The sequence below is a fragment of the Amphiprion ocellaris genome, chromosome 16 (genome assembly GCF_022539595.1).
Source record: "Amphiprion ocellaris isolate individual 3 ecotype Okinawa chromosome 16, ASM2253959v1, whole genome shotgun sequence".
Classification (NCBI taxonomy): Eukaryota; Metazoa; Chordata; class Actinopteri; family Pomacentridae; genus Amphiprion; species Amphiprion ocellaris.
In genome coordinates this window covers 22,662,915-22,675,917 of record NC_072781.1, presented here as the reverse complement: position 1 = coordinate 22,675,917, position 13,003 = coordinate 22,662,915, and the positions used below count along the sequence as shown (strand labels likewise).

Here is a 13,003-nt window from a genome sequence, read left to right as displayed (position 1 = left end):
GTTTTTCTCTGTATGTAGCCCTGTGATAGACTGGTGACCTGTCCAGGGTGTCCCCTGCCTTCACCCTAAGTCAGCTGGGATAGACTCCAGACCCCCACGACCCTAAATGAGGATTAAGCGGTGTATAGATAATGGATGGATAGAAGACAACAAAATGATGAAATAACACACTTGGAAATATGCAATGAAGCAAAATATTTTATGATGCCAATTACTTCGGTTTCGGGAGGTCCAAGCCTCTGTACAGGTTTCAGCTGCAAGAACTGCCCACGTAGAACCTCTTTTAGAGCTGTTTTCATGGTAGATACTACTGAGCGACCCTAAGAAACTCCTGTGCGGGTTTCAGTCCTGACTGATTAGCTCAGAAAGGACACAGTTCTTCTGCCCTGTTAATGTCCTTGTCTATTGGTAACCTTCTCCGCTTGAACATCGCCAACAACATCTTAATAATAATCATATTTGCAACATAACAAACCTCCATTGTTGTTTTTCCTACAGGCTCAAAGGATGGAGCAATATTCCGTAACCACTATTTGTTGTTGTTTTGGCACCCTGCATTAACAGCATCAGTGAATCTGTTGGATCCAACATTGCAATGGAAACAGAAAGGCTGAAAGGGCAGGATAGAGGGTTGTTCCTGTAAGAGGTTCTGCCATGGAAAGCTGCCAAAGGTCAGCCAGTCCAGAGAATATTTAATTTGCAAAAGCCATCATATGCTATGATGAAAGCAGCAGTCATGAGAACCACCCTTGGTAAAGAAGACCAAGATGCACTTCATCAGAGGCCCTGGCCTTCAAAATCACCCAGCCTAAACCCGGCGGAGATGGTTTGGAATGAGTTGGAACAGAAAGTGGAGGAAAAGCAGCCGACGCATGTGGGAACTCCTTCAAGGGTGCTGGAAAAACTAACTCATGAAGCTGGTGGAGAGGATGCCAAGACTGTACAAAGTTGTTATCAAAGTAGAAGAAGACTAGCATGAAGAATTCAAAATAAAAATGTAACTTACTCTTCTGACACTTTTATGCCCACTACATATTTTCATACTTGTTTTGTCTGCAAAGTATAAAATAGTAAATTTAAAGAAAACTCATGAATGAGCAGATGTTTTTAAACTTCACAGGTCAAACTCTGGCTTCTTTTATAGCTAAGCACAGCTGAACAATCATGGTGTGAATGTTGGATTGATGATTTCAATAAACTGTAGCAATTGTCGCACATGAACTCCTCTAACAATCGAAACACTCAAAAAGTGTAGAAAGATAGAGCCTCTGAACCAGCTTGAAACATACAGCAAGTACTTCTGACAAAACACACTAGCTAGCTTAACAGTGACAACATCCTGGGTGAGGACTTCAATCAAGTATGTTTAATGTCGGCTGGTACATTACAAAGAAAGTGTATTCTAACTCTGAGACTTCCAAAATAAATCAATAAATCTTTGATGGACTTGAAAGTTAAAACTAGAGACGTTCTACATTTTTATCACTGGCAGTAAATCCCATGTAAAGCAGCCTCTGACTTTGAGAGTTAATATTTTTTCAAAGCAGAGGGACATTTATAAATTCTGAGTTGTCTGGAAACAGCATCAGGCACAGCTCAATGCTCCCGATGACAACACTAACATGGTGATGTGCAGCAGATATAATGGTTGCCTTGTTAGTCATTTAAGTTTAGCATGAAATTTCACAGTGTCGCATTATGATTTATTATCTGAGAACCATGAGGTACACAATTTCTCCCAAACCCCTGAAAGCAGACGTTAGGAAGACAGAAAAAGGAAAAACTGCCCTGCTGGTCACGCCAGAGGAAAAGTCAACTTATTAACATTCAGAAATGTACTAAATCTGTATTAATCCACCACACAAAGAAATCCAAAATTAATTCACAGTTTGAGTTTGGTTGCTGAAAACTATTTTGATAAACTGTTACAAAGACATGTTGGTTTTGATCTTTTCATGGGATCTATTGAAAATACAACAGACATAAAATAATGTTGGCCTTTCTTGTGATAATTCAGGTTGTTCATAATGTTTTGTACAAAGATAGTTTACTAAATGTGAACATTTAGATCAGAATATACTTGTACTTTATTGCACTTAAAGGGAACCATTTGGAGTTGTGGTTATTTATAGGTTATTATGCTCTGATTTTACAGGTCTGGCCCACTTGAGGTCAAATTAGGCTGTATGTGGCCCCTGAACTACAATGAGTTTGTCACTCCTGGTTTAAAGGTACAGCAGCCAGCCTTTGTAGCACTGATCAATATTTAAGAAATGAAAAATACAAGGGGACTTATCCTGAACACAGTATGTTTCAATGTGATTTATAAATAAAATGCACCTGTACACAGAAATGATTAACCATACTAGCCAAATAAGAGTATGCTGCAAAAGCAAGTTGCAACTGTGTGTGCGTGTGTGTGTGTGCGTGTGTGTGTGTGTGTGTGTGTGTGTGTGTGTCTTGTCTCTGCAGTTGCATTTTACCGTCACAGGAGGGCGTGTCGAGGTTGGCAGTGAATCCACTGTCACACACACACTGATAGGATCCGTCAGTGTTGTGGCACTTGCCGTGGGGCGAACAGAGCTCTGCTTCCTCCATGCACTCATCAACATCTGGGACGACACAAATAGAAACCCACTGAGAGATGTGTATGTGTCTGCGTGATTCTCTGTCCATCCAAGCACTGTGACTCTTGAATGTCTACATCCGGGATCAGAAACATTCCTAGAGAGAGTGTGTCTGCTTGAGTACTTACCTCCGCAGCTGATGCCGTTGATCTGTCGGTACCCCTGGGGGCAGGTACAGGTGTAAGAGCCCATGTTGTTGGCACACTCCCCTACAGGCTCACAGGGTCTGGCTTCCTCTACACATTCATCCACATCTGGAGCATAAACACACAACATAGATTTTTCAGTTGAAACTCATATTTAGAGTATGTTGTCATTATACTAGCAAATGTTAATTATGACATGAATTCAACAGTAGACTTTTGGCTAAAATTATAAGTAAGAGTGATAGCTAAAAGAAAAAGTATAGAGGAAATCCACACAAATAGATAGTGCCTGATTAAAACTCATTCTTTATTAAATTTATGAAGCTTGTTTTGTTCATATTTCATGAATAAATGAAGCTTTATTTACAATGACATGCCTTGCTGTGAGTGACAGTCACACAGAATGTCTGTTGCTGTCATGTAAAACACATGATTGGTTACAGCACAGTTACCAGTTTGCATGATGATGAAAGGCAACTGCATTAAATGTCTACATTTTGGTTCTTTTATATATATATTATAGGTAGGCACTGAAATCTATCCCTGCTGACTTAAGGCAGATAGATAGATAGATAGATAGATAGATAGATAGATAGATAGATAGATAGATAGATAGATAGATAGATAGATAGATAGATAGATAGATAGATAGATAGATAGATAGATAGATAGATAGATAGATAGATAGATAGATAGATAGATAGATAGATAGATAGATAGGTAGATAGATAGATAGATAGATAGGTAGATAGATAGATAGATACTTAATTAACTCTGAGGAAAATTCAAATATTATTATTATTTTCATCACCATCATCATCATTATTATTATTATTATTATTATTATTAGCATCATATGTTCTGTTTGTGTGCAAAGTGCTGGTAGTACTAGATATCATACCGTCACACTGATCTCCAGTTGGTGACACTCTGAAGCCTGGCCCACAATGACAGATAAAGGAGCCTTCAGTGTTCTGGCAGTGGCCTCTGGTACACACTTGCTGATCCTGGCACTCATCTATATCTGAAATATTCCAGACAATGAAAGAGCTACATCAGGGAACAGGGTACAAAGGTTTCTACAGTGGTTCTCTTTCACATTTTCGATCAGTGCTTTAGTTGTAGAACAGTAGATAAACAGAGTTCTCTGTTGTAAATTGTCTTGGTAAATTAATATTTACTGTTGTTAAGCTGTAAACAACAGTGAACAAGCTGTGAGTGAATACTGCAGCTGTAGTGTTTTCTGACATACAGGAAAAGCAGTGAGGGCTCTGATTTATAGTCTGAGTAGAAAACAATGTTGAGAGCTGATTAAACGCTTGAGGGCTAAACACCTCACGTAAACACAGGCAGAGTGGCATATGTTAATTGATCAACATTATGTTGATCTACAACAGCAACATAGAATGGTCTGGTAATTAATCTTTAATAATTAAACTTGCTTTACGTGGTACCAAAATCAACTGCAGAGTAATTATTGAAATTCCATGATTTGTTGATCCACACGTGCAAACACCAACAGTTATAGTGAAACAACCTACTGGTGTTCACCTAGGTAACGATGATCAGCTTTCTGTGTGCACGGACAAAAAAGTCTGCCAAATGGTAAAGACATCAGAGCCAAGACCTAAAGCCTGGTTATTACAGTTTTTCTCAATTGATAAGACACTAAATTCCATTCACTGCACACAGCCACCAACTGACTGCACGCATTTCTCGAAAACAGGATTCTGGTGTCAAAACCTTGAACACTATTCATGGTTTGCACACAGTTTCTAAAACTCTTGCACTCTTTTTGCAAAAGACTGAAGACGTTTTTTGCTCATTTGAACACACTTTTCACTCACAGCACACATTTTTCAAAAAGTGAACACTAGGAAGCAGAATTGGGACACTGTTCCAACATTGCTGTCACAATTAAGACACAATAGGTCAAAACTGAAAACACTTTTGCCAATGAACTGCACACTTTACAGTGTTTTATCATTGCATAAACACTAAAAACAGAAGAATTACATAATTATCAACACCTTACACTCAAGGAGCAAAACACTGGACCAGATTTTCACCACCCTAAACGCAAAGTCAGCCTCACACTTTTTGCAGAACAACACACAGTGATTTGCGAAACACTAAACACACTTGTATACATTAGACACAGAAGTCTATCATGATGTCACTTCCTTGCAGTTCAAAAGCTCTGACTGACAAATTACCACATCCATGAGCCAGTTGGTTAAACACACACATCAGATGTGCAAACACATGAATGCTTTATTGTAGATGAACCAATCAGGTTTGAGTACTATAAAACCACCGTCATGCCAGTATGGGCCCTTACAACACAGATCACATTCTCACATTTTTGGACCGATTGCACAGCCTCGTCACAGTAGTTAACCAAATGCACCAGATGCAACACATTGTCATCTGGGACAATGTGTCATTCCACCGCTCTGCTCTGGTCTAGAACTGGTTTCAACACCATCCACAGTTTACAGTACTGTACCTTTCAGCGTGAGTTCTCAGTCAGAGAGACCAAGATGGCAATGACCCAATGCCAAACTCAAGACTTCAAAATGGGAGTCCTTAAACCAATACGTGTCACAGTGGTATATCCATCCTTTATATACAGATTATGGTAATATGATTGATACTGTCATACGGCATTATTACTCCGCCAAGGAACGCGGCAGAGTTATGCGACGATCGCCTTCGGTTTGTCTGTCTGTCCGTTCGCAACATTACTCAAAAACGGACTAACAGATTTGGATGAAATCTTCAGCGGAGGTCAGAAGTGACACAAGGATCAAGGATCACTCATTTTGGCAGTGATGCGGCTTATGGTCTGGATCCACAGATTTGTTCAAGATTTCTGTATCATTGCAAGATAGCGTCACAGCGTCACTGTAACTATGACAAGTGAACACTATGTCAGCTGCCTGCTGACGATCACATGATTGTGATCCTCCAACAAATCGGCCACTGCAGACTTATCGGGACTTGTCTGTCGGAAATGATACAAGTAACAACTGATTAAATTGTGCGGATGTTTCTGAGTCCCATCAATTCTCATCCCCCGCTGCATATTTAGGTAATGCGATTTGGTATCTGTACATAACGTACACATGCATAACACACGCATGTGCTCAGCACAAGGTTATTTTGGTTGTGGGTACATCTATATTAAATGGACACATTCTATAGTGCCAAGATTTCTGATCATCAGTAACTAATAAATAAACAAATGCTGCATTTCTACAAAAAAAAAAAAATGCTGCATTTCTGACAATGCCGTATGGGGGAATGAACAGGCTTGGTGCAATACTGCGCTCACTGAGTGCTTTTCTAGTTATAACGATGGTATATAGGAAAAATGGATCATGTTGTAGCCACCGACTTCAATTAATTCAGTTTGGTGTCTTGACAATCATGTTTTGTTGACAGATGTAAGATGACAATCCCCATGAGTCTTGTGTACCATGGCTATGAGATGAGGCCCATCACAAATCAGAAGATTCACAAATCAAAATGATTTGTTGTTGCAGTTGTTAACAAATAATGGCACTCACAGATGTTGAATTTGATCAAACCTGACACAGTATTTAACTGGAAATATCACCTCATGGCTCTGCAAACCAGTCAAGCTGCAGTTCATATCCCTGTCTGTCCATCCAGACTCATAAATGTGGACTTATCGTAGACTTAAGGAATTCAACAAAAGTTATTAGGTGCATTTTTTGGCAAAATTAAAGACACTATATTGACATGAGATTTCAATGAATAATCTCCAGTGCGAAACATTCTGTCTCCACTTAGAGACACCGGGTGTTGCTGGAAAGGAATTAGAAATTTGAAAATGTGGATACTTCACATGTATTTTCAATCTAGCGGCACAGAACATACATACTTACAGTCACCACAGTTTCAAGGTGGAACTAAAGATTAGTGTGCTCAATTCAGTATCCTGACATGAGAACTGAGAAATATGGTCACAAGTTCATCTTGTGTTCCTGAGTTATGGTGTTAAATAATGGCCAGAAGAATATTATGATGTCACACTGAAGGTGACCTTTGAACTTATGGATATAAAAAGGCCTCACTTCATCACTATATCCTATTAAATACATTAGTATGAACTTTTGTCATATTCAGTGTTTGAGTTATGAGCTTTGGCCAAAAATGCGTTTTGTTCACAATGACATTAACCTTAAACCTTTGGCCACCAAAATAAAGTTTGCATAGATATTTATGCCAAATTCAAAGAAATACCCTCTGGTTGTTCCTGAGTTAGAATGGGACCGATGGACAACTTAATTACATAATGCCTTCAGCTACGCAGAGCAAAAAACTGAACTAATTTAAGCTGCAGAATTTGCTTTCATTATTCTAAACACTGTAATCTTTAGCTCTCGTACAGCCCAAGTTATTTGCTGAAATGCACCTTGGGAGTCATACTTACCTTCTCCCCTCAAAATGTATTGTCCTCAAGCTTGTACGGAATTGGAATCAAAAAAGAACACATTTAGCTAAGCAGCTCTAATTATTTGGACTGATGACTGAACCAGGAGAGCCTCATGCCAGTCCACGCTTATCCTGCTGTTGATCACCAAGTCCCACTTTGCAACTAAACTGCCTAACAAGATGTCACTACACAAACTGCTTTGGACCTATTTTTAGTGATGTGACCGTGTTCTAAGAAGAATTTTGCGAGTACGGTGTTCATAGCAGAGCTGATTGTCTGAGCTAGAACCCAGGTTGTAATAAACTGTGGATTTTCTTTATACAAGGTGCACAAACTGAAGCAAGACACCATCACTGGTACATTTCCTCTGATCTCTGTTCATCAGTAAATCAATAGTTTCCTGGTCTGTTGGTGTAAGGAAAAGTTCTAGCATTACAGTTCGACTCTGGATTTATAGCTAAGCAAAACCTGCAACACCTGCAACACAGAATAAACTCTGATTTATGGAGAATGGGTGAATGAGGGAGGAGGTTTACAGTAAAAACATAAAGTCAAAAAGGAGTGGGATGCATTTTAGAGAGAACTTGACCATCCTATCTCCAGGACTGAACTGTATTCATGACAGACATGATCAAGACCTGGAATTACTTTAGGCTTCTCGTCTCATACTCTCATGCATGCATGCACACACACACTAGGAGAAGTGACATTTCCCTAAGTTTGGCAGTGTCATGCAAACATCTGGGAGGTGGGTTATTAACTTCTATAAAGGACTCTGTTGCATGGCCTAATCATTTCCTCTTGCTGCCACCACTATTCTCTGCCACCCCACTGTGGCTTGGCTTGCTTTACGTGGTGTGTGAACAGTCAAAACCTCACAGCTAACCCCATGTCACATGGGATACAGGAGCAGCAAGCTACTGAAAGAGGAGAGATGGGCACACCTTTGGTTTCTGCTAGAAATAATATAACTTCCAGGAAAATGTGGGCCCACACTGTGTGTTCTTTGGAATGGTATGTTGTTTTACTGCTTGATTGGTGGGGTATTTTATTCTGCATGTGCTTCCTGGGCTGATTTCTGTATGTGTTGATGGCTAAACACTGTGCACCACGAATGTAGGATGTAATCTAACTATTTCGAGAACTCGACAATCAATTCAAAGTTCAAACAGAGATTGGAGACCACTTCCAGTTCAGATATTCTCCAGCAATGAGTGTTAAGAACAGCTTAGCTGGGGTCAAAAGAGATATCGTAGGCAAATGCAAAGGAAGGTAAAGTTCCTATCTGAATCTGCCTCGATCAAAGAAATATGTATCCTTATCTGCATTTGGATTATACCATCAGAATCTTATGCTAGAGGCTGTTACAAATAGTCTATCCTACTTTATTTATGCATGACATTGTTTTCTATTGCTTTTAATAATCATACGTATAGTCATACATAGATTTCTATATTTCAGCTAGCTACCAAACAACACATTTTAACAATGTAATCAAATGATAGAACAAAATTTACAGTTGAACTCCAATTAAGAAACAGAAAAACCCAAGTCTAAACTGAGTCTTAAATAAAACCTGTGTGATTGTTAATAGTCCAGGTGGAAACCAATAGGAGGATATAATGGAAGGAGGTCCATATGAAAATACATGCGCATGCATTACAAATGAAAATGGGAGACCAACAGTCTGAAACACTCCTGTTTTTTTATTAGCATCCATTTAACACGGTGCTGTTTAACTCCATCTCCCTCAGCTTCATGTCTTGTGTCAAGTCATGCACACCGCCAGGCTCTAATAGACTAATTTTGCAATGTGCAGTGCCACACTATGTGTGCGCTTTGTTCAGTGCAGCGGCAAATCATTGTTGCATGGCACAAGACATTGAATTGAATGGGTTTAATGGGTGCTATTGTCATGTTTTGGGTGAAAGGGCTATAAGCCTGACTTAGTCCAGGTACAGCAATGGTTATAGCAGCTTTGAATTAAAGGAGTATGCAGTAAGGTTCCAAACACATACACATATACAGATTGTTAGACCTACCTTCACATTGGCCTCCTTGTCCTATAAAGCCATCAGAGCAGGAGCCACAGTTGTAACTCCCTGGTACGTTGAAGCAGATACCAGAAGGACACATTGTCCTGCTTTCACATTCATCAATATCTGTGAAAAAAACAAATCAGCTGTCAAAAACAGTGCTGTACATTGCTAGGTCTTGAAGCACATAAGAATTGCAACTCGAACTGTGTGTACAATACAATATTATTCAGCATTCACTTTCATTATTGCTCTGGTTTGGACTCAACCAACTCATCAGGAAAATGTGTAGTTCTTAGGCAGGTAAATGCTCCACCTTGTTTACCAGCAGGCTGCAAACTATTTCTGTCTGCTGTTTGGTGGTCAGCTAGTCTACAATAGCTTCTTCTGCTTTACCTTCAGTCACTTACATTGGTCTAACAGTGTCTTTACAGGTCTGACTAAAAAGTCCATAAAACAACTACAGGTGATCCAGAACGCTGCTGCTAGAGTCCTTACCAAGACTAAAAAAGTCGATCGCATCACTCCAGTTTTGAGGTCTTTGCACTGGCTTCTGGTCTCTCAGAGGATAGACTTTAAAATACTTTTGTTAATTTATAAAGCTCTGAATGGTTTAGGGTCCAACTATATCAGTGAGCTTCTTTTACCATATGAAAAGGTCAGATCGCTCAGGTCCTCTGGTCCAGGTCTGCTCTTTGCCCCCAGAGTCAGAACCAAAAATGGAGAAGCAGCTTTCAGTTCTTATGCTCCACAAATCTGGGACAAACTTCCAGAAAACTGCAGGTCTGCTGAAACTCTCACTTCCTTTAAATCAATGCTAAAGACTTATTTATTTACTGCTGCCTTTGATAATGACCGTCTTAATACCAGCACTGCACTGTTACTCTTAACACTGCATTGTAACTTTTAAAGTGATTTTATTTTATCTCTCTTTTTAATCTTAGTTTTTATTTCTTAGTTTTTATTACAAAATTTCATGTTGATTTTATTGCTTTTGTTTATTTCTATGATTTTAACACAGGCTTTTAATATCTACATTTTAAATCAACTTTGTAATTAATTTCTTTGTGATTGTAAAGCACTTTGAATTCCCTTGTGCATGAATTGTGCTACAGAAATAAACTGCCTGCCTGCTTCACCATAAACAGCTCCCTGATAAAGCCTTAAGAGTCAGTCCTTTAAGTCACCTGGTTACATTCACCTTTCTCTGGTAAATTAATTTAGTAAACACATGAGAAACATGTCTTCTGTCATCAGAGTAGAGGTAAGATTTTTTCTGGGAAATGCTGATTTGTACATACATTTGAGTGACAATGTCTTTTACATGATGACAAAATACTGATAAGAGCGCAGTGCAGTTGTGGCAGCAGATCAGGTGGACGGACAGAGGCATCATTTTTTGTGGCAGTACACTGATTTAAATTTATTCAATTCCAGTTCAGGCAATAACTGAAAAAAACATAAAGTAGACTAAAGAGATTGGTTTTCACAGGTTAACTTTTGACGGTAGTTGATCCAGGCATGTACAAACTGAGAATTACTGTGAGGATTACTGATTTGCTGTGTGTACAGGTGGATTTACAGGAATCAAGTTACTGCTGGGCGTGTAAACTTGCTTTAGTTTTTCTGTAACTAGTCTCCTGCATGAGATGTCTATGCACCACCCTGAACTCCACACTATTACTCACCGGATAGGTAGCCGAAGAGAATCCCAATCATTTTAACCACCTATATTTTATTTGAAGAGCCAGATATTTCCCATAGGAGCAGAGAGAGTTGGAAATGGAAAACAGAACTTATAATGAATGCTGGCATTGCTCTGTGTCTGTTAAATATGTAAATGAACAACTGTTTGCTATTAACTTTAATGGTGTATGTCAAATCTGTGCCTACAACTTGTTTCTGGTTCCTCTGCAAATGACTTAGGTCAAATCTGCTGATGCAAGTTTACATAAGGGATGTAACATTTGTGTGATAGTCTCATCTTGGCTGTTGATGTTTTCAGAAAGCCCTTATATCATCACACTACATCAAGTTTAGCAGCATGTCTGAGGGTTGCTATGACTGTATGTCAGTGGGAAATCTGTTTTTATCTCAGGTGTGATGCATTATAGCTGGAAAACCCATAGCTATGGCTGAATGGTGGTTTCACACTTCACAAATTAAGTACTTTAACTCTATACAATATTAGCACGTCTGGACACAGGTTCAGAAGTCAGCTATGCTTGGTAGGACTCTTTTTTCACAACAGTGTCGTGGTTGTTTTTTGGATTCCAAAGTGTGTCTAAAAACTTACTCCTGAGCCTGTTTTTGTATTAATCGTATTAATAGATACCTTGGTTGCAAATCCACATGCATATAAACTTCTCAAAGAACTCATAATCGCTTCCCTCATCCTCCGCAGCTGAGAAGAAGAGATTTTATTGCAGCTATGGGGAAATAATCATCAGGCCTGCTCGCCCTCACAGCCCTAATTCAGTATCATTTTGGTGGGTGGGGAGAGCTGCGTTGAAATGGCAGGAAACCACGTAATGACAGAGTGCCTCATATTTATATCCCAATAAGGGCGATGAAGCAGGGAAGAGGCGGTGCAGACGCTGGTAACAGTGCGGTTGCTGGTCTCATCCAAATTCCACTGACTTATAATTCTATTAGTATGCACTTGTTAGTGTGCAGAGTTTTAGTTTGACCGGGTGCTGACCAGAGCCAGAAGTTGTGGTTCTGCATAGCATACATAGTGTCCCGATGCTTGATGCTGCACTTGAACCAGTTTCATAAGTACATTTTAGAATGGTGTATACTGTTAAATCAGTCTAAAATTGGCCCTTAGATTAGTTTTATGTATACATTTAATTTTAAGAATAAAATGTTAGTCAACCTGACCGCCCGACTAACTTAGAACAAAAAGGTTTTGCGTGTGGTGGTAACACTCACTTTTATGAGTCTGTAGTGACTGGCAACAGGCTGGTTGTAATGGCTTTTCAAATCAGTTTTTCTTTTTTGTATTGTTACATTCTTGGCTAAATTTCTCCAGTAAAACATCTAGTAAACATTCATTTTTCAAGGAGGCAGTTTTCAGCTGGAGTGAAGAGAGCTCAGCAGTTTGCTTCTCGGTCTATATTTACCCAAAAGTCATAGCAAATTTGTCCTACTAAGAACAGTAAAGAACAAAAAACATCTTAACATTTTTGGCAGCCACCAAGTAAGCTTCTTGCTGTACATTGGACCAGTCGTCTTGACAGAACTGGTACAGTTAAACTACATTTGTTGGCTTTCTGATACAGACTTGCTTCTTGAAGACAGACCACAGGTTCTTAATGGGTTTAAGTCAGGACTTTGGGGAACCAGTCCAAAACCTTGGTTCAAGCCTGATTTAGACATTGCTTTGACGCTTTTCATGAATGTTTGTAGTCATTGTCTTGTTGAAACACCCAACTACATCCAAGACCCAAACTGATGATGTTAGGTTTTCCTGAAGAATGTGGAGGTAATCCTTCTACTTCATTATTCCATTTACTTTGTGTAAAACACCAGTTCCACTGGCACCAACCTTGAGTATAATACTATCACCACTATGCTTGATAGTATGTTTGATGTTCTTGGGGTTTAAGGATCTCATTTTCTCTCCTCCAAACATATTTCTGGTCATTGTGGATAAATAGTTTCATCTGACCATAGGTCTCTCTTCCAGTCCTTTGTCCTGAGATCAGCAGCAAGCTTCATTTAAGC

General features: G+C 39.2%; 1 protein-coding gene across 7 annotated transcripts in view; it reads right to left on the bottom strand.

The window, feature by feature from the left end:
* Window positions 1-13,003, bottom strand: part of ltbp1 (latent transforming growth factor beta binding protein 1) — a 164,489-nt gene that overhangs the window by 22,166 nt on the left and 129,320 nt on the right. For all 7 annotated transcript variants that reach the window (XM_023296177.3, XM_023296186.3, XM_035942162.2 and 4 more), the window contains 4 exons: window positions 9,281-9,400; window positions 3,675-3,797; window positions 2,756-2,881; window positions 2,484-2,612 (listed from right to left, as the gene is read on the bottom strand). In XM_023296177.3, the coding sequence (XP_023151945.2) occupies window positions 2,484-2,612; window positions 2,756-2,881; window positions 3,675-3,797; window positions 9,281-9,400 (498 nt within the window). The remainder of the gene's footprint in view (window positions 1-2,483; window positions 2,613-2,755; window positions 2,882-3,674; window positions 3,798-9,280; window positions 9,401-13,003) is intronic.